This window comes from Numenius arquata, chromosome 18, assembly GCF_964106895.1.
Source record: "Numenius arquata chromosome 18, bNumArq3.hap1.1, whole genome shotgun sequence".
In the NCBI taxonomy this organism is placed as follows: domain Eukaryota; kingdom Metazoa; phylum Chordata; class Aves; order Charadriiformes; family Scolopacidae; genus Numenius; species Numenius arquata.
Window position 1 is genome coordinate 9,044,160 of NC_133593.1, and position 27,414 is coordinate 9,071,573.

The 27,414-nt window shown below is 48.7% G+C and overlaps 1 protein-coding gene across 2 annotated transcripts in view; it reads left to right on the forward strand.

The window, feature by feature from the left end:
* RPH3AL (rabphilin 3A like (without C2 domains)) overlaps nucleotides 1-20,461 on the forward strand; it is a 41,557-nt gene extending 21,096 nt beyond the window's left edge. For both annotated transcript variants that reach the window (XM_074160475.1, XM_074160474.1), the window contains exons 6-9: nucleotides 3,812-3,986; nucleotides 10,540-10,653; nucleotides 11,128-11,304; nucleotides 17,577-20,461. In XM_074160475.1, the coding sequence (XP_074016576.1) occupies nucleotides 3,812-3,986; nucleotides 10,540-10,653; nucleotides 11,128-11,304; nucleotides 17,577-17,611 (501 nt within the window). In that variant the 3' untranslated portion in view covers nucleotides 17,612-20,461. The remainder of the gene's footprint in view (nucleotides 1-3,811; nucleotides 3,987-10,539; nucleotides 10,654-11,127; nucleotides 11,305-17,576) is intronic.
* The last annotated feature ends 6,953 nt before the right edge of the window (nucleotides 20,462-27,414 follow it).

The following is a 27,414-nucleotide window of genomic DNA, read 5'->3' on the forward strand; positions in this document are numbered from 1 at the left end:
TTCTAAGCACCTCTGTACAGGGGACTTGCAGCTTGGTGAAGCAAACTCTGGGGGGGCTGCAACTGTTTTTTATCACACTTCAGCTGTGATCCCATCCATTCATCAGCAAGTCCTAATGTTTTCTCCGTTTAGGAGCTTGTTTTAGCACTTGTATTTTCAGAGAAGGAGAAAGAGGAGGGAGAAGTTTAAGCAGTAACATGTTTCACCAGGGCCAGTGATATTCCTTTAGGTCCCATTTACAGGCTGCATTTGAATGTGCTAGATAGAAACGTGCATCTGCTTCTGACTGTCTCAGCCTGTAGCTGTAATGATGGCTTGATGCAACTTTAATAGGAATATTATCAAGGTTATAAAAGGTATTGAGCTGTCTGGACTTGTCACGGCCACGGCCGTTAAATTGGTTTGAAGTAATAAAAAAAGGAGTCTGTTACTAAAGTAGCTCTTCTCCCTTGTGTGCTCCCCCACTTTGTTTTAGGGTAGTTTAGGTCTCAGGGGAGGCAGAGGACAGGAACCTGAAGGAAGTCAGTATTTAGCACGGATTTTGGTTTGGCTGGTCCAGCTTGTGTGCAGCAGGCCGGCTGCTGTGTCCTGAACTACACGCTGGGCTACCCTGTCCTGATCTGGGATAATGCAGATACAGATCTTTACTCCCATCTGTCAAGCGCTCAGAGCAAGAGATGATCAATGTTACTTAAAATCAGGTTGTTGCAAGAGACTGGCAGTGGCTGGCTGTCCCTCTTGCTGATGAAATTCCAGCTCCACCCAAACTCAGGCTGCCCTGGGCTCAGGATTTCACCTTATGTGCCACCAGGACTGGTGGGAGCAAAACTCTCTTCTCCTTGGAAACAGTGGACTCATGCTAATAAACAGGAGTTTCATTCTTGAATCACTGTTATAGATTTATTAATTTAAAATCAAACAAGAACTTTGCTGTCGGGCCACTCTTGCAATCAATGAAACTACCATCAATAGCAGTCAGCAACATTGATTTGTTTTGATGCATGGACACTAAAACTAACCTGTGTGCCCATGTGCAGAACAGAACGTGAGCTGCAGCTGTTGCAGATGGGGCACGCTGCTAACCTGGGGGGAGCAGAGGTACTGAATTAATACAGGGGAGAGAATCTTGCTGCAGCTATTTTAGAGCTGATCTCAAAACAATTTCAGTGCTGCTGTAAAGAGACCAAACTCTATTAGAAGCACCAATTTAAAGTGAATATATATGCATAGAATCAATTTTATACTAGTATTACTGCATCAGAGCTGGGTGTATTACAGCATTAACTCTTTCTATAACTGGACTTGCTGTGGGGTAGTGAGAAACCTGGGGGTGACCAGCCTTTTCTTACAGCAATCCTTGCTGTGTCTGATTGGTTTTACAGTGTGCCTAAATTGTAGTTCGCCTGAAGATAATAGGTCTCTTCAGTGCTTCAAATTAAATTACACATGTTGCAAGGTCTGTTCAGAGAACAACTGTAAGAAAGGCTTGCTTCCTCCCCAGCAGTTTGTGCGGAGAAACTATGCATGCCCCAGCTACCTGGTGTGCAGCAGGGGATGGACAATCTGCCTTCCTCAAGGCATAGCACTGATCAGGGTGCAAACCCCGTGTCTGCAGGAGTCCCGCTGTGTTCTGCATGTGCAGCTGTGCCCGAGGCCTCCTGCCTTCCTGAGACAAGGGTGTCCAGGGCTTGCCCAACAAGCAGCTCTTGCATCCTGTATGTTTACCTGAGTTGCAGTGGGCTAAGCTCCATGTAGAGACGTCTGTCCCAGATTTTAAAAACGTGCTGCTTTTCCTGATTCTTCTATTCCTGATTTTGTGGGGACAGCAGAGCAGGGTCTCTGTGCTGAACTGACGAGTGCTGTTGTACAAGCTGTACAGTCCCTACGTGCTAGCAGAGAGGACAGAAGGAGCTGTGTCAGCTTGTGCCTTGACTGGCTGGGTCAATGTTTTGCCTGTTTGCATGCTGGTGAAGGAGCTGGTAAAGTGTCCTGCCTGCCAAGGCCCCCTCTGTAGAAGAAGAACTTGCAGTCTTCTCTTCTTTGGGGAATTGGCTTCGCAGCTTTTCGCTTGGATGGCAGACTCAGCATCCTGCTGGGCTGTTACCCAGCAGGAAAATGTTGGTGTAATTGCAGTGTGCTTTCACATCCTGGTTTCTAGATCCTGCTGTGGTGCACACGAGCATCTCTCTTGCACTCTTACAGTAACTGACCCCTGTGCTGGGCCACAGTGATGCTCTGCTTTCTTCTGCTTGGTGCTCTTCTTTTAAAAAGCATACTCCCAGGTTGTCCTCTGAATTCAAATCACTTTCACTTGACTTTCAAGACCTCAAACAGAGAGATTTTAGCTCTCTGTGTTGATGGCTCTGGACTAGGAACTGGGCAACCTGCCGAGAAATCTCCTCCCCTCGGTGAAATGGTGATGGTGGTGTCCTGCTTTTTGTGCCTGCATTAGAAGAACTTCTCATGAGTGCCAGGTGTTGTCACTGCCCTCAGCTTTGATTAAGCCCTAAATGCAAATTGCAAACTTATTGCTGTAATTAGGGATGTCTGCATTTGCACCCATTGCCATCATGAAGCTACTATACACAAAATGCTTTGGGAAATTGGAGTAGAAACACTGATGATCTCCTTCACTCTGAACAGAACTGCAAGGTTTCTACCCTCCTGTATGAAATAGAAAATGGTATTTTTACTATATTGACTTATTTTTGCCCTGGCTATCTCATTAGCTCATTATTAGACTGCTGGAAGGCACAAAAGAATTAGGTTTTTAGAGGCCGTTTCTCCTTGTCTGAGATGCCATCCTTTTCTCTTCCTCTGGCTCACAGTAGGTTTTATATTAAATATACTTAATAGAGCTTCTTCATCATAAACTGCATTAAAACTAAATTGGAGAGTAGAGGGCGTTCTTACAGGAGATATTACAGTTTAGTGCTCACAGTCTCTTTCCCGCTGCAGGTTCAGGTTATTTGAGTGGTGTTCTTGTTCTGGGGTTTTCAAGCACACTTGTTAAATGATCTGGCTTAGCCTGAATTGCTCTGTGAAATGAACGCCAAGGTTGTGCCATTTGGTACCACAGGAGATGGCATTTCTGCCTTCCTGGCATTGCCGCCTGCATCCCTCGTCTGCTGTGGGTCTTTGACTCTCTCAGAAGTAAAGTGACCCAGGCTGAGAGATATGGTGCAGGAGGAGAGACTTGTCAAGACTTGCTGCCCCTCCAGCCAGTGCAAGACTTGTTTTCCTCTTAAGCAAAGCATGTGCTTGGGGCTGTTGCCACCCATGGCACGTGCCTGCTCTCTCCAGGAAGCTTTTGGTTTTGTGCATTCCTAATGGCAAAGCAACAGATGCAGAATCTGAACTGCCCGCTGCGTAGTCCAGACCAGGGGACTTCATCCCAATATGCTTGTAGTAAGCCTGGGAATGTGTGTTTGACTTGAGCACGGCATCAGAGAAGCATCTAGTCTTGACCCAGAGAATGTAAAAAGCTCTGTGGTTTGCACGATCACCCTCTGTTCCTCCTTCAGTCTGTGCCTGTTGCTCATTCAAATTTTTAGTGGTGGAAGAAGGACCGAGGTTAAGCTGGGCTGACAATGTGTGAGGAGGAATTTGGGGTGCTGTGGTAGTTGCAGAGTGCAGGGGAACTGTTGGGCTCTGTGAGCTGCAAGGCTCAACCCTCCCCGAGCTTGAGTGAGGTCAAGGTAGCTCAGAGGGAGTGGCTGGGCCAGGCTTGGTGGGGAGCTTGTTTGGTGCTGACTGTGCTCTCTTGCTGTAAAAACCCAGGCTTAAGGTGCTGTGTCTTTGTCTCCAACAGGTTTGGAAGAGGTCTGGTGCGTGGTTCTACAAAGGGCTTCCCAAGTACATCGCACCTTTGAAGAGCAGTAGCAAATCCAGTGAGCTGCACTCGCAGCCTTGGCTAAGCGAGCCAGCCATGCAGGAGGCAGAGAGCGTCGGGACCAGCCGATCCTTCACCTGGGCCAGGGGAAAAGGTTGGTTGTCTGCTCCATGCCCAGGAAGCAGATGGGGGGGAAGGACCTGCCTTCTACTGTTTCTAGCAGGATTCAGCTAATAGGGAATGCTCCCTGTTAGAGATAAGGGATAGCCCACAAGATGTAGTGTGTTTCCCATGTGGGCAGTGTTGGATTTTTTTTATGCTACGGTATGCTTTTCAGGTTTCACTGTTATTTAAATTCACATTGGTGGCCCAGACTGGCCCCAGTCCTCCAGTCCACCCTTGCTTTCCTCCATTCCCTGTAGCCCCCGCTGTTTTCCTGGGACTGCCAAGAGAACGACAAGCTGTGAAAGAGACACCTGTCTGCAGTCACAGCTCAAAGAAGAACTCCTTCCCCTGAACTACATAGGATGGTGCTACTGATGGACATCTTTGTGCAGCCAAGGCTGACAAAAGGCTGGTCTCATTCCCTCCCTTCTTGGGGCTGCTTATTGCTTGCTTCTGCTGCTGTACAAAGCACCATTGGGCAGATATCTCAAGTTGCTTTGAGCTGGGTTAGAAGTTATGCTGCCAGCATCTCCCTGGGGCCTGGAGCAATTGAGCAGAGATACTCTTCTACAGTCAGCGGGCAGGAGCAAGCTGGTGCTGTGTCCTTTTGTGCCTGACTCCCCTGAGCCGGTGAGACTGACAAAGGGTGAAACTCCTTTCCCAGGCCTTGGGGAGAGGGCTGAGGTTTGCAGCATGGAGACCTCAAGGCTAAGTTGTTCTTTAAATGTGCTTCAGAGAAGCTGTTGATTAACTTAGCCCTGTGCAGGGCTAGGGCCAGAGCACTGACAAGCCTGAAGATTTATTAGCTTCAGCACTCACATCCCTGTTCTTTGAGGTAGACCTTGATTGAAGTAGACTGTTGTATCACATGTGGCATCTTGGATCACTGCCACGTCAGATCCCATTCACAGCACTGCCTTGTAGGGCTTTTTTTCCCCCCTCTCTTCCATCTGCCCACCCTGTTGTTGTTCTTATGCCCACTCCAGAGCTAAGCCTAGAGCCACCTGGGGGGAAACAGCTCGGCATTGAGGAGCTGAGCACTCAGGGTCATTAGGGCAGTGGATGGATGCTGCAGAATTAAAGCTGCTGCCAGTCTGCTTTGATTTCTGTTAATTTCTTTCTGGTGTGGATTAGCAGAACTGTCTGGCCTCTCTCCCCTTCTGTCTTTTGCTATTAGATCCCCTCAATTGGAGAAGACCTCTTCAGCGAACCAGCAGCATACACTCTTCCTCATCAAGATAAATCTTATCAGTAGTGCAGGGGGAAATAACCTTTTAATAAAGAGGACTCGGGAGAGTCAGGTTTACAAACCTTCTCTTCAGGCCCCAGCTAGGAAAGCACTCCCAGCCCTACTGTAACTTTTGTAATTAAAGACAAATTAGATCAACAATAGATGGTTGTGCTTCCCTCCAGGAGATGCTTGGAAGGACTTGTCTTAGCAAATGAACTGATTGATGAGGTATTTTCTGTTCACATGATGCAGAAAAACATTACAAGTCAAATGTAGCAGGCCCAGACCTGGCCAGCTTTTTAGGTGAGTTCTGCTTTGGGAGAAAACCTCCCCCTAAATACCGTCAGGAGCAGCAAAGGAGCAGGTGGAGGACAGCAAAGTGGCCTTTGGTAGGCTTTGATGTGGGTGGTGAGATGCCTTTCTCCCTCTGCTCTGATTTTTGGCTGGCTGCTATTTCATGGGTTGGATAATATCAATTTATGGTTTTATTTTCTGGTGCTTTCTTTCCTTGTTGCCCTCTTCTGTTAGGCTGCCCGTCCTCTGGACAGTTTTCAATGGGCACTGTGGGCTGTAGTTCATCTCTGAAGCTGGGGGCTTGTATATCTTGCCCCTCCATTTAACTCTTTTTCATCTGCCAGTACTGGGACTTCTGCTGTTTGTCACACGAAACCTCTGCAATATGCAGGGCAGCCGCCTTCCCCCGTGGAGATGATGTAGCTGTGATATTGCCAGTATGAATCTGTGACTGGGCCTGGACAGAGCTTTACGAGGCCATGGCTGACAAGGCAGCCTGCCTTACCTCTGCCTGGCTGATAGCATTTGTCAGCTTACAGCTCGTACGCCCTCATCTGAACATGTCCTTTCGGCACTGAGTAAAGCCCTGTTGCTTGTTTGGCAGGATGTTCTCGGGAACGAGCTCTGGCATTTAACGTGCGTGACTCTGACAGGCTGCTCTCGGTGGGGTTTCCGTTATCTTGGGCAGCCATGTCTAACCCCACCACTTGCTTCCTGAGGTGCTGAAGGAGCCATCTCTCAGCTATTAAGGGATTCAAGTCAGGTGGGACCAGTACAGACACAGCCATGTCCCAGCACAGCCCCTGGAGAGCCTGGGAGAGAGGAGCCGCGATTGTCCTTTTGACATCTTCCTTTTGACACAAGCTGCCTTTCAGCAGGGATGGGACAAACCTCGTGTCCCTTTTTCCCCCTTAAAAGGAAAGGATCAGTGCTAGGCCCTGGGTACCGGCTGCTCCTGCTGCAGGAGGGTGGGAAGGCAGTGGGACCAAGGGACCACAGGAACATGCCTCTTGGAAGAAAAGCCAAACCCACCAGGAAGAAGTTTTATTTTTACACACCCATTATTTCTCTCGTGCTGACTGACACTGGGATTTGCTGTTGCTTTTAGTTTTTCTGTAATAAACAAGCAGTTGCCATGGGAACCCTGCTATTAGTTAAGGCACAAATGTATTGTCATGGGGAGAATAGCAGTAATATTTCTTGTGCTGGGGAGCAGCTCTGCTCCATGTGGTGGAATGTGGGTGGGTTTCTGCACTGGGTCAGGCGGGACAGGGTTGTCAGGGGGTGGGGAGCAATAAGCAGCAGGGCTTTCCTTCTTCTGAACTCTGAGTTCTGCAGAAAAGAATGTAAAGCATCTGGGTGGAAAAAAGAAGTGAGGCCCCCGAGCTGTTGCGCTGTTTGGCATGAGGGCTGCCTGCTGCTCTGCTTGGTCTCCGGTGGTTTCTCCTGTTGCAATGTGTTCTAGTCCTGTTGCCAAGCAATGCGACATGCTGGGCTCAGTGCTGTTGGAGACAGAGGAGCAGCGGCTGGGCCGGAGGATGCAGTGGGTTCACCCAGTGTCTGGGCACTGGAGGTCAAGTCCCCGAGTGACGGAGCAGAGAGGAGATGCTGGGGCACGTCAAGCACTTTGCAGGCCGCTGAGAGGGTCATCCAACTTGTCTACAAGTTTGTGCAGCGCTGAAGCTGCACGTGTGCTGCTTCTGAAAGGGAGTTGCCACTCATCCCCGGCTCATCCAGTGCATCTTGGCTGCGCTGAGCATGTGTGGCTCTTTGGAGCTGTTGCTGCAGGGTACCCATGCGTCCCCACGTGTTTTTTCTGTGTTTTTGGCAGCTGCAAGAAGTGCCAGGCTTTACGTTTGCAGGGACTGAGCTCTGCGCTGCGATGGGCAGCGGGAGGGAGCATGACTGTCTGTTCCCATCGCAGGTGTGCCCATGCCAAATGCACACATTTAATATTAGAGTTCAACCCCAGCCAAGTGCTCCTTTCACCTTGGCCTTGGCACTGCCTCGCCATGTCCTCTGATGCTGGGGTTAAGTGCAGCCCAGCAGCTCTCCACCATTCCCTGTGGCTCTCCGTGCCATGAGGCTCCGATACCTCTGGCTTAGAGGTTGAACCACATGTTGGAGGGATCGTGGACTCTGGCAGCAGCTGCAGGGGTTCAAGCCCTCAATGAGTGACCCACTCCTTGTGGGAATACTGCTTTTCTTGCTAGTTCTATTTTCACACATTTTCTCCTATGAGTTTTTTTTCAGTCAGCTGGAGATGGAGAGGGATAAATCTGTTACGTTCTCTGAAAGTACAGCTGTCCAACGGCTCTTATTGATATATCAGCAACTGCTGGAACACCAGATTTACGACTTCTGGGCTTTGGAAAGTGCCAGCAGAAGGTCTGGGAGCTTTGGGAGAAAAATTACCTTAAAGGGAAACATTGGTGGAGTGGGTGAAATACACTCTTATTGGCAGCAGAGAAAATGAGAGCAGACAGGGCTGCTCCTGCAGTGTGAGTGCCTTCATGTCATTAATATTTTCCTCCTCTTGTGCTGGTCCTCTCTGAACTGCTGAGTGGCAGAAGGGAAGGCAGCTAAAGTCACCTCCACTGATTCACTGGGGCTTGACTTCCAGCATTTTTAAAGGATTCATGAAGGAAGGATGTGTTCTAAAGCAATGGATTTTTATGAATTCAGGAGGCCAAAAAAGGATGACGACCAAGTGGGACAGGAGTGCATTTGCCAAGGGAATTGGGCAATGGGATGGTCAGAATGATTCTCAGAGCTGAGATTTGGATTTTGTAGCAAAGAGCCTGGTGTGTATGGGTTGTTATTAACAGTATTTATATATATCCCCACCTCTCCCAGGGAGCTTTGGGGAAGTCATGAAGCTGTCTTTCAGCCAGCAAAGCCCAAAGCCAAACCTTTGCTTCGAGGGCTCTTAGCCAGAAGCGTAGCCCCTCTGCTGCTGGTGGGGCTTTGCTTTCTTCTCAGCTCAGCTCCGCAGCCCCTTTCCCTGCAGGTGAGAAGTCCCATTTCTGATGGTGCTGGGAGGGGAAGGCTGCGGGTGCAGGAGGAGCCGGTGCCTGGGGAAAGGCTGCGCGGCCAGTGACGAGGGGTCTGGGCAGCCTGCCCCCTTTGCAGCACTTCTCAGCAAGGTGGTGTGTGTGGGGAGCTGCCCGCCAGGGCAACTCCAGTAACACTTTGCAATAACTCTGGCAGCCAGCTTTAATATCCTCAGAGATGTTAACTCCAGAAAAGCGCTATTTTAGGTATTAATATTTTTTTTTAATAAAATATTTTATGTAGTACAGATTGCTGCCTGAATACAGGAACGTCTGCCGAGGTCCTTGGCAGAGACGTTTGACAGCTTGTGCTTGCCTGTGCAAGGGGGGGAATGCCCGTCCTCCTGCCCTGCGCAGTGTTAAAGGATTTGTAGCTCTGAGAACTGCATGTAGTGAATTTTAAGGCTGATACAGAGATGAACTGACAGGCCCCTTTGCTACCCCCATGGTTATCACCTTGTGCCACTGCACCCACATCCCTCCTGTGCCTGGCAACACCATGAAGTTGGGCACTACAAGTATCGCAGCACAGGGGCAAAGTGTTTTTTTCAGTAGCAGAACGAGGAACTCATTTCTCATGTGAATGTGGGCTTATAAATACATATTGATGAATATAAAGAAATAGTTGGGGCTTCCTTTTTCTACAGTAGAGGCTATAGGTTGCAGTGTTGCCTGCTCTATTTCCCACATGAGCCAATATTGTACTTTCTACCAGGAATTGTGCCCCACTGTTTGATATGGCTTCTGAGCTGCCAGGAGAGCTGATATCTGCCTTGGTCGGATGGAGAAATGCTGTAGGCGCAATCGCTCAAACAAAAGACAGCTGTTTTCCCGTTACCTTCCTCCTCAGCCCCATCATTTCTGTTTTGAGATCAGGCTGTTACAAAAACCCAGGAGCTGGAAAAACACCTTTCTCATTTTACCCAGAGCAGCTGGCAGTCGAGTTATCTTTTACACTGGTACAAGCAAGAGAGGTGCTTGCATAATTGCATGGTACCTGCCAATTTGGGAAGTTGTGTCTGGCAAAATGAGGCTCCTTCAGCTCTTGTGTAAACTGTGGAGGGTGAAGAGCAGCAGGGTTAGGGCCAGAATTTGGGAGTGGGGGAAAGAAGGAAAAAAAGTGGCCTTGAAATGAGGGAATAGTCCTCTTGAGGAAGAGGAGCCACCCGTGCCTTTTAAGCCTTGGGGTCATGGGAGTAATTTGGTTCTGGGCAGTGTGCCGATAGGGATGAGTGTCTGCTGAATGGACCATGAGCTAGTAAGGCTAGTTCTTCGTGTAGTCACTGCAGAGTTTTGTATTAGATGTTCTCAGTATTTATGTGATGTTTTCCTCATAGATCCTGGAGCATCCACAGAGGCCCTGCTACCCTTGAAATGTGGCTGGGAGGAAGCCAGCCCCTCTCCCCACATTACTCAAATGTGGGTGCTCTTATTGTGGAGCTGGGACCCTGCAGCTGAGGCGGAACCAGTCTTGTACCCAGCTCAGCCCTTATTGTGTCGCTTCCACATGGGAGACAGCAAACAGCATGAGGAGGGGGCTCACTGTCGTGCCAGCACGGGGGTCAGCAGGAGCAGAGCCCAGCTCCCAGACCAGCCACACTGCAGGGCTCTTAGCTTTGGGCAGCAAAGTGCGGTGTAGGGGCGGTGCGGTCCCCATGGTCCCAGTCAGGTTTAGGACAAGCACTAGTGGTGTGTGCATCTGCTTCAGGTGCTGGCATCACTGGAGTATGTGCAGTGGAGTTATAAATCATCTGTAAAAAGTAAAAGCACACCATGTTTGAGAGGAAGAGTGAACAGCTGTGGGGTAACTGCAGGTAGGGCTCCTTTTGGAGAGGGAGAACGTGATCAGCGAGTCAGCATTTGTTCATGTTTTATTTGGATCCATCTGGCACCCTCTTTGGTAAGTGTTATGAACATTGTGAATAACTGTCTCTCTCCTCTCCTCCCCCCGATCTTTTCTGCAGTGGTTTCTAGCGACAGTGAGAGCGACTCGGAGTTCAGTTCCTCCAGCCTGGATGACAAACCTTTACCTGCGGGGTCAAAAGGCTCACAAGGCAGAAAGCACCGAGCTGGACTGGGTGAGGAGTTGCTATTCATTGTGGCTGGAGGGAGAGAAATTGAAAGTGCTTGAATGTTTGGCTCTTGGTACTGTGGGTTTTGGCTCAGCTGCTTGCCTGCCCTATGTGGGTGCAGCCCGCGGGCTTTAGCTGCGCTAGGTGAGGATCTGGTCCTTTATCACTGGAATAGTATCAGTGGGTTAGACTGGTAGTGGGGTTACTTTGTTGCCTGCAGCCTTTCAGGGTCTGTCCTTGCAGCTGGGAGCTGCTCCTGGCTGCCTGGCAGCACGTCTCTCGCCAGTTCCTCACTCCTGACTTTATAGCACTGGAATCACTGGTGCCGTTTTAGGAGCAGAGCATGGGAACTGGATTTTGGCCCTGCTCCTGGCGGTGCCTGGCTGGGAGCTGGGTGGCTGCTGCTCTCTCAGGACCTGGCCGAGCATCTGCACCCTCTTCTCCCTCCTGCAGCAACATCTCTCTCTTGTGTCCCCACAGCACCCATCGGGGAACCCAGCCAGGCTATGGCGCTGGGAAGAACCCACTCCCCTGCCCTCTCAGGGAGCCACAGCAGCCTGGGCAGCGAGCAGGGGGCTGCCCTCAGCGCCACGGAGAGCTGCCAGAGCGACCAGCCAGCGGACGGTCGTGACAGTGATGTTGGCAGCAGAGTCCCTGGTAAGCTGACCTTCCTCTCTGGGCAGATCCATGCTTTTGGGGCTGACTTCTCTCAAAGCACAGCTTTCTCAGAGGCACACCTGGCAAAGCTATGGCCTGGGATCACCTTTCCCTGATGCTTTTCTCGTGGCAGATGCTGTCACAGTGTTACAACTCACTGCTTCCCTCTTCCCCGCGTGCAGAATCTATTCTGCAACATGAGTAATCGTCTGAGCTGGGAGCTGCCTACACCCGCCTCCAAAAGCAGCCGTAGCCTGGGTCTGTCCCCCTGCAAAGGCCTGGAGCTCCCACCTGCCCTGCAGAGGCAGCAGAACAGACTGAGTTTTTACTGAGGCAAAGCAGAAGTCCAGCAGCTTTATGAGACTGAATAAAAATTTTCCTAATGTTGGATGGCTCTTAAAGCCAAGCTTGGCTCTTCCCAGAACTCTGCAGTACAAAAAAAGACACTTTTTCCCCCTCAACAACCTTGGAACAATTAAGTGACTGTGAGCAGAGGCTGCTATCGCATCTGATCTCGAGCAGCTAAAAGAGATGCAAATGTGTTCTCTCTGCCGTTCCCGCTAATCTATTCAATAACCCCTTAAGTTATCGTTTAGCGCCGCACCCTCCAGAGCGTTCCTGCCGCCCTGTGAACTGCCGCTCCTTTTGTTCCTGAGCCTGTTTTGTGCTGTGCATGCTGAGGCGTAAATTGGATTAGAGAGAGCAGGTTTATCCTTTAGTGCAACATAGAGTCATAGTCCCCCTCCCCACGCTTCCTGCTAGAAATAGCCAGCATAAAATTGTTTCTCTGCTCTTCCCTCCCTCCCCAAGTTTCAGAGATTTGCAGTTTTCTTTAATTTTAGTTTTCACAAAGCAAATCAGATGAGTGATACTTCTGCTTTGTCTGTCCTCTCTCTGGATTATAGTGCCGCCCCGGGACTAGGTTTATTTTAAGCCCCTGTTGGCTGTGGCATTAGGGACGTCTGATTCCCGTTGTGTGTTGGCTCCACAGCCCTTGGGAGCGGATCAGCAGGTTGTTCTATGGAACTGAAGCGGGTGGTGGTGGTGGATAGTGGGTGTGACCCCTTGGGTGCTTTTCCTGCTGGTGCTACGTGGCCGTGCTGAAGTCTGGATGGATGCACACCTGGACAGTGTGTTTGTACAGCACTTAGCACTTTGGAGCTTTCCTGCCAACTGTTCAAACTAACTGCTGCAAGGCTATGACAGCGCAAACAATATCTCACAGGCAGAAAATGCCTTTTTCCTCACAAAAACCTCATATGCAAATCTTGGCACAAGAGGTCAGCGCTTTCCAGTGGGATCTCTCCTTGCTAGGCAAGGGAGAGCTAAAAATGACAGGCAGCATGGACAATATTTAAAAAATGTGAACTGTAGCAATCTCACGAGCCCAGTTAAAATAGTCCCTGAGATGTAGAGAGGATTCTGCTGAGGAAAAGGTTAAGCCAGGTTGGCTGACTAGAGAATATCTGTAAAGATCTTTATTATATCTGGGGTCATTTATTTCCCGGTCTTCCTGCAGAAGCGTCTGCTTTGTTCAGATGTGGTGCTTGCAGCAGCAAGGGCCTTGGGAGGAGGGTTCTGTGGCCCCCAGAGCTGGAGGAGGAAGGCAGAGAGAGGGCAGCGAGTATTTCTGCTCGTGTACTGGGGGGAATGAAGCTGGTGGTGGTTGCAATCCGCAGACATGGGCTTGGGAACTGGTGCAGAGTGGTAGCAAGTGGTGTTCTCCATGTTGTGTCACATGAGGGAACCAGCCACCAGCCAAGCATCCTCCTGGGCCAGGGAGCTGCTACGGGCTCAGCAGGGAGTTAGGTGGCACTACAGCTATGGCTCTGTGCCTGCAGGAGGTTCTTTGCCAGCAGCCTGGCAAGAGAAGAGCAAAACCAGTGCTGTAGTCCCTGAGGAAGTGACCTGCTCTGATGAGGGGTCCACGTGCTCTGGGGGATGCTGGAGGTCTGGGGTGTGCAAATGCTGGGAGCCTCTGGGTGGGTGAGAGTGCATCTCCTCTGTCTTTAGATCAGAGCTTAGTCTGTCTGTGAGGGGCTTTTCATGATGGATCCCTCTGGATGCCACTGTTCGCCAAAAACCAGAGGCTGCTTTTGCTGTTCACCTCTTCAAAGAGTGGGTGCTGTATGTCAAGACTGGCAAAACTCTTCGCTGCATCTCCCTGCCTGTGGGACAGTCCCTGTGCTCAGCTCTGACCCAAAAGCAGAGCAAGGGGCAAAGATCCTTGCTCATTTAAATTGCTGATTCCCGGCTGCAGAATTAAAGGGAAATTTTGCTGTAGCTTTTCTGAAAGGCTCTGCAACTTTGTAACACTGTGGTGGGAGCAATTTTTGCTTCATATTAGCACCTCAGGTGTCATTCTACCCGTGACTTTCTTTTTGCTTCTTTTTCTCACCTCTGCTCTAATTCCGGTCTTGAGTGCGACTTTGCAGAACACTTTAGCATTCTTAAATCCCAGGCCACAGCCAGAACAGGGCGTTAGGGAGTGGTACTGCAAATGCAGCTGCTCTCGTAGTCTTTAGCTCTTTAAGCCTGAAGGCCAAGATGACAGCGTGGTCTTTGCAGCCAAGGGAAAACAAGGACCTATTAAAAAAGGTTTGCAGGTTTCCAGTGTGTTGCTCCAGCTCCGGCTGGGGTTTGGTGAGGCAGATAATGAAGCCTGGGGTTTGTCATAAAATGACTCATTGTCAGAGCTGCATTGGGATTTAGGCGACCTCAGCCCATGAGCCAAAGTTGCAGAAGAGAGTGGTGAGTTGAGAGGCTGCCAATTTTATTTTTTTTTATACCACCTGCTTTTAAACCCTTTCAAAAGTACCATTTTCTGAGGGTCTGGTGTTTCTTCTTCTTCTGAAGCTCCGGTTCCTGGAGGTGCCCGCTCTGACGTGATAGCTGTTAAGAGGAAGGTCATGCAGTCGTTTTCCTGGAGAATGTTTTATCCTAAAGAGAACAAAATTTTCACACAGGAAAGAAGCCCAGTCTTTCTTTTTCCACTTACTTGCCCCCAGGTAGGGAGGTGACTCACCTTGTTCTGGCTGTACAGCTGGTATGTTAAGAGATGTCTCAGTTAAAAAAGAGCAAAATTCTCACTATTGTTAATTACAACATTTTTATTAAAGAAAGGGAATATTAAACAGAATTAAACAAAGAAATCATCAATATGTTATGGTGGTTTTCATTAGCCCGTGGAGAGCTTTTAACGGAGATAACATCTTTGAGCTTGGACCTGGCTACTGCAGGGGGTAAATTAAAAGGCATTTCTCCTCAGATCAGTAGCAAGTTGCACTTTGATGGGCCCAAGTTAATGGGGTTCTCAGTGTCTTATGAGGACCTTGTCTAAGGAACGGGTCAATCCTGTTTGATATTCTGTGGGTCACCTGAACAAATTGCTGGTAGGGAGCAGTGAGTGAGCTTGGCATGGGCTGTGGGGCTGGAGAAGATGCTAATTTGTGCTTAAACAAGGAGGTTTGAGAAACAGCCACAAGATAAACTGATGAAGGAGTAGCATACGTCTGAGTGCAAATCACAGTCTCCCCATCTCTGCTTGTTTGCCAATGTGTTGTTTAAATCATTAATACTTAAAGAGCGCTACAGCAGCTGGCAGTTAAACAGAGCCATGTTATCAGTGGTGTTGCTTAGTCTAGGAGCTGAGGCAATGATGGCAGTGCCTGGTGGGGTAAAAGAAATGTTGTGGCTTGCAATCACAAGTTAAGACTGGCTGGAAGGACCTCCAGAGGTCAGCAGGTCGAACCTATGCCCTTCTCCCAGGGGGCTGAAGCCGTAGCTTCTGGATGCCTCCCTTTGGCTGCTTGCTTTATAGCTGTTGTGCTGGGAGAGGCTGAGCAGGGCTGGGAAAAGGGCCTGGATCTGAGAGAGATGGGCAGGAAGTGCTGCTTCCAGCTCTCCTAATTTGGGGAGATTTACGCCCTGTCTTTCAGGAATTGACTGGATTTAGAAATGAGGTGGTGTCTAACTCTCTGTGGCTCAGTGCCTCGCTGGCTGGGGTAGACATCAACTTTTGCTCATAAATATGCAAGCTGTTAATACATGAGACAGGCAGAGCCATTCTGCTTTATTTTTGTGGCAGGAAATTCTCAGGCCATCTTTGAAGTTAAAGCATTAACATCTTTTTTTTCCTTCCCTTCTGTTTCTCAGATGTCTCTTTTGCTCCCTCAGGGACAATGAGAAGGTAACATTTTGCTTCAGTGGGTCTAACTACTCCATTCCACGTAGGAAAAAAAATTGTCCTAACAGTAATTAGCCTTCGAATGGGATAGTAATTTCTATAATGACTTTCTTCATGGCAGTCTTTGGGGAGGTGACTTTTGTTTTCCTGTGCTGGGTGAGAAAGTTGCTTAGATGTTTTCTGACTGCTCGTTTCCCTCGTCTGTGTGAGCTACAGCCAAACCAGGGTAGTCTTCCAGGGCTGGCATTGCAGCAGGGCAGAATAGGTGGGCAACCACACGAGCTGTGCTTGCAACCTCTGCTCTTCCTACCTCTGCCTTTGGTCCCTGCCTGCACTGAGGGCACGGGATAGGGAGGAAGGAGGGAGTCAGATGTGGAGGAGAGACCCTCACCTACACCCAGCCTCTCCCCTCCAAGCCTCTGCCCCCTGCACTGGCTGCTTGCCCCCCTTTACTTAAAGCTTGCCACCACTGCTACGGGATTGAGTTTTCCTCCTTCCATAGAGGACGAGTTGTCTGTCTTCCACAAAGTGAAAAAATCAAATTGTGCCTTCATGGCTGAGAAGCTTTGAGCCGTCTCTGCCTCCTCGTATTGGTACTGCAGAGCACCGAATGGTCCTGCTGGATTTATAAATAAAACATGTCTTTGGGTACTGACAGCATTAGGAAAATATTCAAGATTTGCATTCTATATACAATGCATTTGTAAATAAGAACCTTAGAAGAAGCATATGCCCCTTCCATATTTTAAGGAATTAAAATATTTTTGTCCTCAAGTGATAGAACCAAAACATTTTCAGCTCTTTCGAGTCTGCCTTGAAGTTAAGTGAATAAAGGCTCGAGTACCTAAAGAATAAATTACTTTCACTATTTCTGTAATTCTTTATGGAGTTTTAAATTGAAGACTTTTTCCTTGAAAATAGACGAATGACAAAGACTCATCCTCTTCCCTCTTTCACTCAATATATCTGGAAACAAGTCTGCTCCTGAAGATGGAACTCCTATTTTTGTGCCTTCTTTCACATTGCAGAGGTCTGTGCTGTGGTCTTTGATCAAACAGCCTGTCTGGCCTCCTGCCCCCACGTCCTTAGACTTATTCTCTGCCCTTTGCAGCACGTTTGCTCCTCGTGCTTCCAACTTTCTATTCAGCATTTTGCACAAAGCACTGAGGGCAATAGTTGATGTAATCTTTCAAAACAAAGCATAAAGGAAAGAGTATGGGAAGTCAGTAATATAGAAGTTAAAAGTCTGGATTTTGGAGTCTTTGTAAACACATTGAGAGGTTTTATGGCTTGGGAGGCTATCTTTCAACTGGGACGTCGGTCAGTAGCTGGTAGGAGGAATTTGTGGGACTCCTCGTGCCTTGAATGGCAGTGACTGGAAACATCCCCTGTCCTTTCTCCAGGAGCAGACATAATTCTTGCCCCCTTAAGTTCAGAGAAGGGGGAAAGAAGTTAGCATTGACCTGCCACTGCCTTAGAGCTGTCCACGTTGCCAGCCCCGCATTTCACCCCGTATGCTGGAACCAGTGTGTCCCAGCAGACCCTGAGTTTTGCCAGGGGCTGCTGAGGTGATTAGCTCAGGTTCATTTAGTTTACATGAGCCAAAGTGCCTTCTGCAGCAGAGCATTGTTGTCCTGCGCCTGTCCCCAGCCCTGGGCAATGGCTAAGTTCTGCCACAGCTCCTGTCCACAGCGCAGACACACGGAGGGCAAGAGGGTCACGTAGAGGACCTGCTCTGTGGCACGTGGATGTTGTCACCTGGTTTGGAAACCTCTGAGCATTGAAGCTTGGCTTTTTGTGTGACTTGGCCCTTTGAGGGAAGCATTGTACCAGAGGACCAGTTCTAGCAGTACAACTCCTTCTTTCTCTGTTTCTTTCCCCTGTCTTTTCTTTCTTTAATAAAGTTTAATGGGCCCTGACTGCTGACAGAGTGTGGAGTAATGATGCACAGACATTCTCTTCATTATTATTTTTAGGAACCTCTTAAAACGGCACTGAGCATGTAAAAGCAATGTAAAATAACTTTGTCAAGTCTTTCCCCTTTGTTCCTTTCCAAACAAAACTTTTGTCTTTATATATTTTGAAGGCAAACGGCGCATCCACACCAGAACGCGATGCTGATGGAGGTGAAGATGGAGCTGCTTTGCCTGGATCCAACTCTTGCCCCTTGCCCATTCCTGTAGACCTCACTCCAGACAACAATTGCTGCCACTGGTGACTTTATGATGCCAGCTCTTGCACAGGCAATAGCAACACAATGGCACCTGGGAAAGCACCTGCCTGTCCTCCCTGCCTCACTGACCTGGTTTATGTTTTTGTCTGGTTTCCCCTTCTGCTGACTGACACACACTTTGGGGTGCTGCTCGGAGAGGGGTGCCGTGCTGTGTGGTGCTGCCATGGAGTCCAGACGCATGTTTGTTGGACGGGGCACACAAAGTGCTCACTGGAGCTGAAGAAATGTGTGCCACCTGCCATTCCTGGCCTGCCAAGCCCTGCCCTGGGTTCAGCTCCTGGCTTTGCAGTCTTCAGAAAAAGGGAGGTTCACCGCTATGTCCCTGAAATGGGGTGTGAAGAGACTGCAGCCCAGGGGTGGTTTTCCCTCTCTGAACCCCAAGGGTGAGACTGGGGCTCCCATTTGTGCTTGACTCCCGTGGGCCCAGGGTGTCACCCCTTGTATTTCTTGTCATCATTGTTCTGGTTTGAGTTGGTATGAGTTTGGTGGGGGCATCCTGGTGAAGTTGTGCTCCTGTTCACTTCCACTGAGGTCTCCCTGCAATAGAGCTGTTTGCTCTGGGAAACTCTTTAGTTAATTAAGAAACACTCAAAGAAGTTTGCTCTGAATTTTTCAGTCCTCCTGGCCATGCACTGGCCTGTGTGTCCTGTGGTGAGAGTGTTGCTTTGGCAGTGGGGCCACGGGCAGTGTGTGTGTGCTGCAGCTCCTGGCAGGAGAACGCCCGCCACCCCATGGCTGCCTTTGCGTACCCAAATTGGATAAAAACTTTCATAATACTTTATCTTGTTAAGCTCTGCAGATTCTCCTTCCACATTCACACCTTGTCAGCTCTTGCATGAGCAGGAGCCTTTCTTTTGTGTTTTATGTTTTTCCTCCAAGTCTTGAGCATCTGGCTGATTGGGATGGTGTCATCATGAGTCGGGCTGTAGAAAGCTGAGTGCCCCGCTCCTGCTTATTCTCTGGGATGGACAATTTCCCTCCAAGGGCTGACAGATGAGAAAAATCAAGTTACTTGACATCTCCAGAGCAATTAGGTCTTTGAAGGCCTGAACAAAATCCACAGTAAGCAAGTAGGAGTCCATGGATTTTTATTAAATGCTTTGGATCTGACCCGTCTTTTGCTGAAGAAACAAAGTATTCCAAAAAGCTCCCTCTGAAATAATGGATTTAAAGGCAATTTGTGCCTGTTAATATCAGCCTTTTCCCTTGGTTATTACTCTTTCGTTCTGTTCTCCTTTGCTGCTGGGTGCTTTGTGCGCATGTAGTATATGTTTTTACAAATGGCTGCAGTATGAAGATAAATGAGATTGGGTGCTGGAACACTCTAACAGGAGATCGGAAATCAATCCTTGACTTTCTTTCTAAATGAACATGGTCCACCAGAGGACTGTTCCCTTACTGCTGTTCCAGCTAATGCGCTGTGGCAACTTGCTGGGAAAATCCTTCCAGCTCTTCCTCTGTGATCTGTTTCTGCCCTTTTAAAAATGAAAACAAAACCTTTGGATGATGTGGGCTCTTTGAGGTGGCATAAAGAGAAACCACTGAACGTGGGCTTCAGAACATCAGTGTTGAAGAGAGCAAGGGATGAGGTTGTTCTCCACTGAGGGATGCTTTATGTCATGATCTGTGTTGTTTAAATCTGGCCATTGAGACTCGACCACCTGCATCTCTAAAAGCAGTAATGCCAAAATTACTAGCTGTTTCTCAAAAAGTAAATCCAAAAGTCAGCTTTTGCCAAAATGCTGGTATGATTTCAGAGCTGAAGTCATGCTGTTTCTTCTGAGGGACTGTAGGGTCTTCAATTTCAGAAGTGTTCTGCCACCAGAAAAAGTCCTGTTTTGCCTTGGAGCTTTTGACAGTCCTACTGAGGCTGTCTTGCTCATGCTCTCATCACCACAGTGCCTCACACAGCTTGGCCTGCCAGCCTAAGTTAATTCTACAGAAGGAGGAGAAGGAAAAAGGCACTTTAAAATTGACTCAGTTTTCTTTAAACCCATTACTTTCTCATCAAAAACTCTACACTGAGCTGGAAAAAGTTTTTAAAATTGGGCATGTCATTTCTAACTCTTCTTGTGCTTCATTCCTGGGCAGTGGAGGCAGGTCAGATGTGTTTTCACCCCAACCCTCTCTTCTTAGGGCTGTTTACCACACTGTGCGTTGCCAGCTCTGCACAGGAACCTGGTAGTCCTTGCTGGCTTACTGTGCTGCTTTGAGGCATGGTTTTGATTTTTAACTGAGACTAGGTTTTATAAAACACTCTCAGAGATTTGGGACTGTTCTTCTACCAGTGAGACTGGAAACTTTCCTTTCTTACCTCTATATTTTACCTCCATGGAGTAATTCCACCTGAGTTTGCACCAGAACCATTGTTGTCTATGGAAAGACCCCTCTGGGGTCAAGAGAAGGATTGAACCCAGGAGAATGTGATCTCCCACATAGGAATGTGATAGAGGAACATCCACAGCTCTGTGCGCATATTTTCTGTTAAAAGACCACTTTTCTCTTTGTTGCATCCCTCTTGGTTGTGTTTTGTAGCTTTGCTTGGAATATAAGCCAAAACCTGTACCAGGTTGACTGCCTTTTTTGTTGGCTTAAGGTGGGCAGGAAGGGCTCAGTGAATAGTGCTCAGTTTGCTCTGGTTGTTTGTGTTTCTTTTATTACTTTGTTGTTTTCATTTCCATCCCTTGCAACTTTTATGTAGTGTTTTACTACTGGAAACAATAAAGCTTTGGCTCGGTAACAAATGCTTGGCATTCTTGAAACAGTAAAAAGTTGTTTTCCATTCCCAGGTTGCAGTTACTCTCCAAACCCTTGGGCTGGGTCCAGCGAGGAAAGAAAATAATCCAGCCAGTGGAATGGTGATTCACACGACTGGAGCGTAATTGAATTCTGCACTTGGAGCTTGTCTTTTGTCTTGCCCCTCTTTGGTACCTCATGCTGGCGATAGCAGGGGGCACAGGTCTGCTCCTCAGCCCCTCTGTGGATGGTTTTCCATGTTGTAACCACTAAGCATAAAGCAGCACTGCTTGTCATTCTGTCAAGTGCTGTCCCCACGGCTTCCCAAGGCTTGTCACTTGCTCTGGTTTGACAATCGGGGTCCGTTCAGTTTTGCCTGCAGAGAAACGTCTCCGCATTGTTCACCGAGTGTGTTCAGCCCTGGCTGCTCTGCGTTCCCTTCCACTCGGCATTCAGCTTCAAGGTTTCAAATGGCTTTTTAATCTGTTTTTGCTTTTCCCATTTTAAAAGCGCCTTGATAATTGCTGTTGGGATTGTTTTGCTGGGGAGCTGCCATTAGTCCAAGGATGGAGCGTGTCAAGGACTAACCACCTCTTACGTTGTTTCTTCCCCTCTGCACTTGCCATGACAACAACCAATATATGGGAAAGTCATCTGCGGGACCTCTGAATCAGAAACAGTGGCCATGAATTGCCAAGTTTCCATGTTTGCTTTATACGGTTATGGTTTGAGGGAAAGGCGGATGCTTTCCCTGTGGGAACCATGCGTCGTAGTTCAACGTAGCTGAAGCAAATGGGCCTACCAGCTGGTGTTTAGACAACAGGGAAGGCCCTGGACTGTCAGCTGGAGTGCTTGGACAGTGACACAAAATGGCAGATAATCTCTGCAGATGGCTGAAGTTCATTTGTAAAATAAAACTTAGCAGCAGTTGCTCTTCTCTCCTCCTTCCCATCCCCCTCAGAAGAGGTTCTCTTTCAGGGGAGAGGGCTGGTGGCAGTGATGTCTCATCAGCCTACCTCTCCCATTTCTTTCTGTCATAGTTCCCATCGCTTTATTCCTCTCCGCAATGGAGACTGCTCTTCCGATTATAATGCCTTGTTTCCTCAGGTGGGTGTGATTGAAGGAGAGTTCAGAGAAGTTTTTTTGAAGGGCCGATGCTGCAATCAGATAATAATGAGATTTTCAGCAGGCACAAAGATGGCAGGTGACGGGTAAGCATCTTGTGGAAAACTTTTATCTTGAGCTGCTCATTCAAATTCCTTCCTGACCATTGCCTCTTATTAGCAGTACATTCAGGTAGTGCTAGAAATGCCAGCAATGCTTGAGAGGCACAAGATGAGGATCTTGCCGTGCAGCTCCATGGCAGCGCACAGACAGGAACGCGATGCGTGCTGTGTGGCAGCGGACACAGGCAGCCATGCACATCCTCATACACCCCTGCCCTTCTCTCCCTGCAGAAGTATTTCCTCTGGTTTTCTTCATTGCAAAACATGAAAGGAGCCCGGCCAGCCTCATAGCTGCTGCTGGCCTGTGCCCTGCTGCCAAAGTTGCCCATGCAGCACCTCTGATCGGTGCCTGGGAGCTGCACTTTTGAGGGACAGATTCAAATGCGCTTGAGGCAGAGGGCCGTACCCATTCACCTCCACATTTCACAGAGGTTCTGTGGATTTGTTTGAAGGCATCCTCTATCTTTCTTTTGCCTTCCACTGATTTCTGTCTGGCACTGGAAGCTGTTTGTAAAATCTTGGAGGGATTATTGCTCTTGTTTTCCCTCTCTGGAATGAGTGGCTCTGCATGATGTATTCATATTTTGCCAGGAAGGATGGATTGTGGTTTTAAAGTATTTTTGTTGTGGACTGTATCAGTTTAACAGCAACTGTTATGCTCTGAGCCCTCTCTCAGCCCCCAGCTATATGCCATTTTCTCCCAGGTGCTTCCCTGTTCTCTGCAGTTGACCAAATGCAGCAAACAGGAGTTACCTCCTCCCTTACTCATCAAGTCTGCTACCAGCCTAATCATGGCAAGCAGTTATTATCTGGGGTTGGAGATTTACTGCTAATCAGGATCTTATCAAGGCCATCTGGGCAAGGGGTGATGGCAGAGACACCTTCCCCTTCCTGAGCATGACTGACTTCGGCTTTCAGAGGTAGCTCTGACTAATTATCACAGGATTGTGGATGCATTTATTTATTTGCAATTATACACTTCTGCTCTGGCTGTCTATCCCATCACATCCCGTCGGAGCAACCCCTCATATACAGGAGCTGCCCTAGAGCAGCTGTTTTCTGGGCTCTGGTTTTGTGGATGGATTTGTGAGCTGGGTGGAGACCTCACATCTCCAAGACTGGTCCTTGCTTTTTAAGGCTGTGCTGCTTTGTAGTGACAACCCTGCACGGTGTCCCCCAGCTCAGTGCTGGCTCTGGGCTGGAATTTCTGAGGGTCATTCATCCCCAAGAGTCCCCAGACTGATACATACCCAGCCCCTGGATGGGGACAGGAGCTGCATCACTGAGAGCGCCTGAGCCCTGCATTATTTATTTTTCTGCTGGTGAAGCCAAGTTCAAGAGACGAAGAAAATCTCAGTGAACAGCTGAGCCCCGTTGCGAGAGAGCAGGGAGCAGGATCTGGGCCCTGGGTGAGCAATCATCAAGCCGCTGACGGGACAGACCTTCATCTTCAAATGACACTCATGCAAAATTAAACTCGTCCAAGCAATCACAACATGGCCATTAACATGGTGCCTTGGAGGACAGAAAAATAAACTGAGAAACACAAATTAGGGATATAAATCTTTCTGGCTATGTCTGGGAGGTACCTGTTTAATTAGCATCATTGAGCAGCCTTGATGTAGTAAGTGCTAAGTAGGAAACTTGCCAAATTTTCCCTGTTTTGATAGCAGGTGACTTGTGTTCTGTTTGAATTTCCACCTTGTGATTGTTTTCCTGTACTTGTCAGAGTTGTTGTGTTGTCTGTAGCATGAGGAATTAGCTGCTGTCACCTAGGCTAATCAGATGCCACTGCACCAGGGAGGAGCTGCCTGCGGTCGTGGATGCCTTTGCGTCTAAGGGCCAAGGGATTGCAAAGCTATTTAAACAAGGTATTGTGCGGTGGACTTCATGTATTTAATCATGTTTTTTGGTTCCTGTCCTCCCAGAGCACATAGGTCGCTCACCACATAGCAATTTTAAAAGTGGAGCTCTCCTCCCTGCTGTGTTGGGGGAAGGCTGGGGAGGGAGGACAAGCTCTGTTCCCCGCAGAGGACTCAGCCACAGGGCTGGGATACAAACCCAGCCCCTCTTCAAGGGGCTGAACCTGAGGGTTGTTGCAGTGAGCTGCTCACGCTTCTCTGCACTGCTTCTAGTGCTGCCTAAGTGAGCCAGGACCCCTGGCGCGAGGTGTTGAGCCTGCACAGAGCCACATGTGTTGGTCCTGTGTAAGGGACAATCCTCAGGGCATGGAGGAGCCTTCTGCCTTGAGTTCCCTCTTGCACAGCTCTGCTGTGGGCTTTGGAGATTTATTTGTGTGATGAGTAAGAACGTCTCCGCAAGGATTTGGGTTAGGGAGTTACTGAGCCTTTGTTTATATATCACCCCTGTGTATTCCAGCACTCTGATGCTAATTGGTACCACTGTAACATGAATCTTTTTAACACTGATAATGCTTTGAGTTACTAGATGCTTGCCCTGGACCTGCCTGGGAATAGCAGGCGAGACATCCAGAGGTGTTGCCATCTCCCAGGCATTGCCTCGCTGGGTTTGCATCCTGCCTGTATTCATCCTGGCAGCCTGTGTTTCATGCCATTTAGCAGATCACTGTTACTGACCTGTCACTGTGGGAGACGGTGGGATTAGGATGATGGAGTGGTTGGAGAGGATAAACAATAATGATGCTACATTGGCGCAACCCAAACAATGCCTTTCTCTTTCATGTTTCCTTTTTCTGTCGGTTTGCTATTCAAGTGTAATAAGATCAGTGCAGATAATTTGTGTATTCATACAAAACATAATTTTCCCTCCTGTGCTTTACCAGCTGCACTGCAGTCAGAAAGGCAAATACGCACTTTTCTTTTGCATGGTTATGAATGGGTGCATCTGTTCCTCGAAGATAGGGAAAGGAGGGTGAAAGGACTGGAAAGGAAGGGAAGAAATCAGATGCATCCCGTTTCATTGCCTCTGTGGAGAGGGAGGCGTACAGGAATCAGATTTTTGCAGCATGGGCTCAGTCCCACACTGATGTATTTGATAGGTGGGTGAGACACCAGTGTGTGGGAAAGGCAGAGAAAGGGGGTTTGTTCAACGGGGGAGCAGCCCGTGGAAGCACAGCCACCCTGCAGTAGGGCAGGGATGCCTGAGGGAGCTCAACCTCACCTTGGTCAGGGTCTGCAAACTGCCATGCAAGGACAGCCAGAGCTGTGCATGGGGCTGGTCCTGCTCCTCCACCTGGGCAGCATCCATGAGAGCACAGCTGCCTGCTTCCAGCGTTGGCTCTGCTCTCGTGGTGCTGCCTTGCTTCAGCTCTGTGTAGGGCTTGGTTGGGAATATGAGGGCAAAAGTTGGAGCTGAGCTGGGCTGTGCTTGCTCCTCCGAAGTTGGAAATCACAGCTGCCTTGCTCCCTGGGCTCTTTTGCTTCCTGTGCCAGGGACTGCATCCTTGAACCTTCATCTCTGCATCCCCCAGGCTCTGCCTGACATCCCCAGCAATGGCAGGAGGAGGCGCTGGGCTAGAGGTTGTAAGCAGTGGACCTAATTTATTGGGCTTTCTTTTCTCCCTCCTTTCTCTTTTCTGAGACAGGCCCATTAGAGAGGCGAGGGGAGGGAGAAAAAGGGGTTTAATTTTCTCTTGCTATCTGGTGTCTCCAGCTGTGAGTCACACTGACAGCCCTGGACTGATCAAACACTTGAGCAGCCTTGATTCAGCGTCCCATCTACATGGTCATAAATAATGTAAGTGCTCTGCCCCTGCCTGAGCCCATATCCTGGCAGCAGTGCACCAGCACGTTCCCTCCTCCTGTTGCCATGATGTTGGGCTCCAGCCTTCATTGCTTGTGACATGGAGTCATTAAGCATTAGCAGTTGGCATCAGCGCCTAATGACATAATCATGTGCAAACGTGTTCTTCCTCCAAGCAGGATTTTTTCGGCCAGAAATTCTGCTTCTCTCCCTCCCATTGAGATGGAGTCCCTCTGACCCCTCTGCCAGGTTTGTTTCTGTTTCTCATGTGCTTTGTAAGTCCAAAAGTTCCAGGTATGGGAACTGAGCACCTCTTTGGAGTGAAATACAATGCATGCTACTTAAAGGATAAAAGTTTACCAAAGCTACTGGGAGTTTCTCGTCTGCCTTCCAGCCAAGGGTCTTGACATGGTTTTTAAAAGTCTTAAAATGTCCACATTTAATAGCTTGGGTAGTTAAAGCAGAGATATGCTAAATGCCAGGCTTTGAAGCTGCACAAGGTGGGTGGCAGAGGTGTTGGGTGGGAGCCTTGCAGGGCAGGGACAGGCAGCCTTCCCTATCTTCCTCTGTGCCGCAGTGACAGGGCTGGGCTCTGCTTTGCTGGGAAGGTGTCATGCAGCCCGGCTGGCAAGTGTAGGGCAAATCTGGCTGCAAAACAGGACAGGGGCTTATCTGGGTACAGCGAGGCTGAGAGCAGGGTCCCCCGGGGTTAGAAGCATAGAATGGTTTGGGTTGGAAGGGACCTTAAAGATCATCTAGTTCTGACCCCCCTGCCATGGGCAGGGACACCTCCCACTAGACCAGATTACTCAAAGCCCCGTCCAGCCTGGCTTTGAACTCTTCCAGGGATGGGGCATTCACCAAAGTGAGCGGTTGTTTAATGCTGCTGCTTTTTTTTTTCCAGTTTCTTCAACTGCAGCAAGTGGCAAAAAAGCAAGCAGATGTGGCACATTTTGGGTGAACAGACCCCCAAAATATCAGATGATCTTGTCTGAGCAGTGCTTTTATTTACATGGCAGCATCGTTACCTGCACCAACTAAGGGGAGAGAGGGCAGCTCCACCTCACCGCATCCCAGCAAACTTCCCACTGAGCTTCTCGCAGGATTTGCTGCTCTCGTTGCTGTTTATTGGTTCAGGCATGTTTAATCCTAAGGGCACTTTGGGATTTAGCTCTGCATCTTACAGGCCAGCACTTGGAGATAAGTCACTGTAATTTGCAAAGCTTTCAGTGGTGGCGAGGCTTGTGGTTACTCCAAGTCTTGATGGAAATGGTTTGGACACCGTCAGGCCAGTCCTTTTGTCTGTTTTCATGTCAGCACAACAGCAATTTCGGGGGCTGGAGATGCTGGGGGAGTGAGCGTGCACCTCCTGGTCCCTCCTGACTTGTAATTACCGGGCCTACAAAGGGACTTGATAACTCCCTGTGCAGCTCAACGTTAGAAAAGCACCTACGGGCATTTAATCAGGCAGCTGCTCCGCTGCCTGCTCAACTCCTCTCGCCCTGTAATTTTGTGGGTGGGCTGCAGGACTCTGTGCTCAGATATTACTGCGCTACTTTAATGCTGGAGCAGGTTCTGCTGAGAAGGCCAGGAGGGGAAACTGCTTATTTCTTATGGCCACATAAATCTGATGTTGCCACCAAATTGTTGCAATGCGGTTTTGAAGGCGTTTTTGCCTTTCTGTGGTCCACAGTTACAAAGTCCATATTTCCGTGTTAAGAAATCAGGAATCAAGTAATTGAATCTCTCTCCCCCTTCCTGTAAAATCAAGTAATTGAATCAAAGATCATGTGATTTAAAAAAAAAAAAAAAAAGACAGAGAAAAGAGTTCATTTTGGGTTCCCTTTATTGGCCTCTTAAATTCCAAGAGCAGCCTGCTGTGAGTGTTTTATTGAGCTCTTTTCACAGCTGTGAGTAGGATGGACTTAACTGCCCGTTATTCTGGGACCTGGGGGCTGGACTCTTGAGAGGTGGCAAGAGTCCATGGGGACTGGGAAGGGGACAGT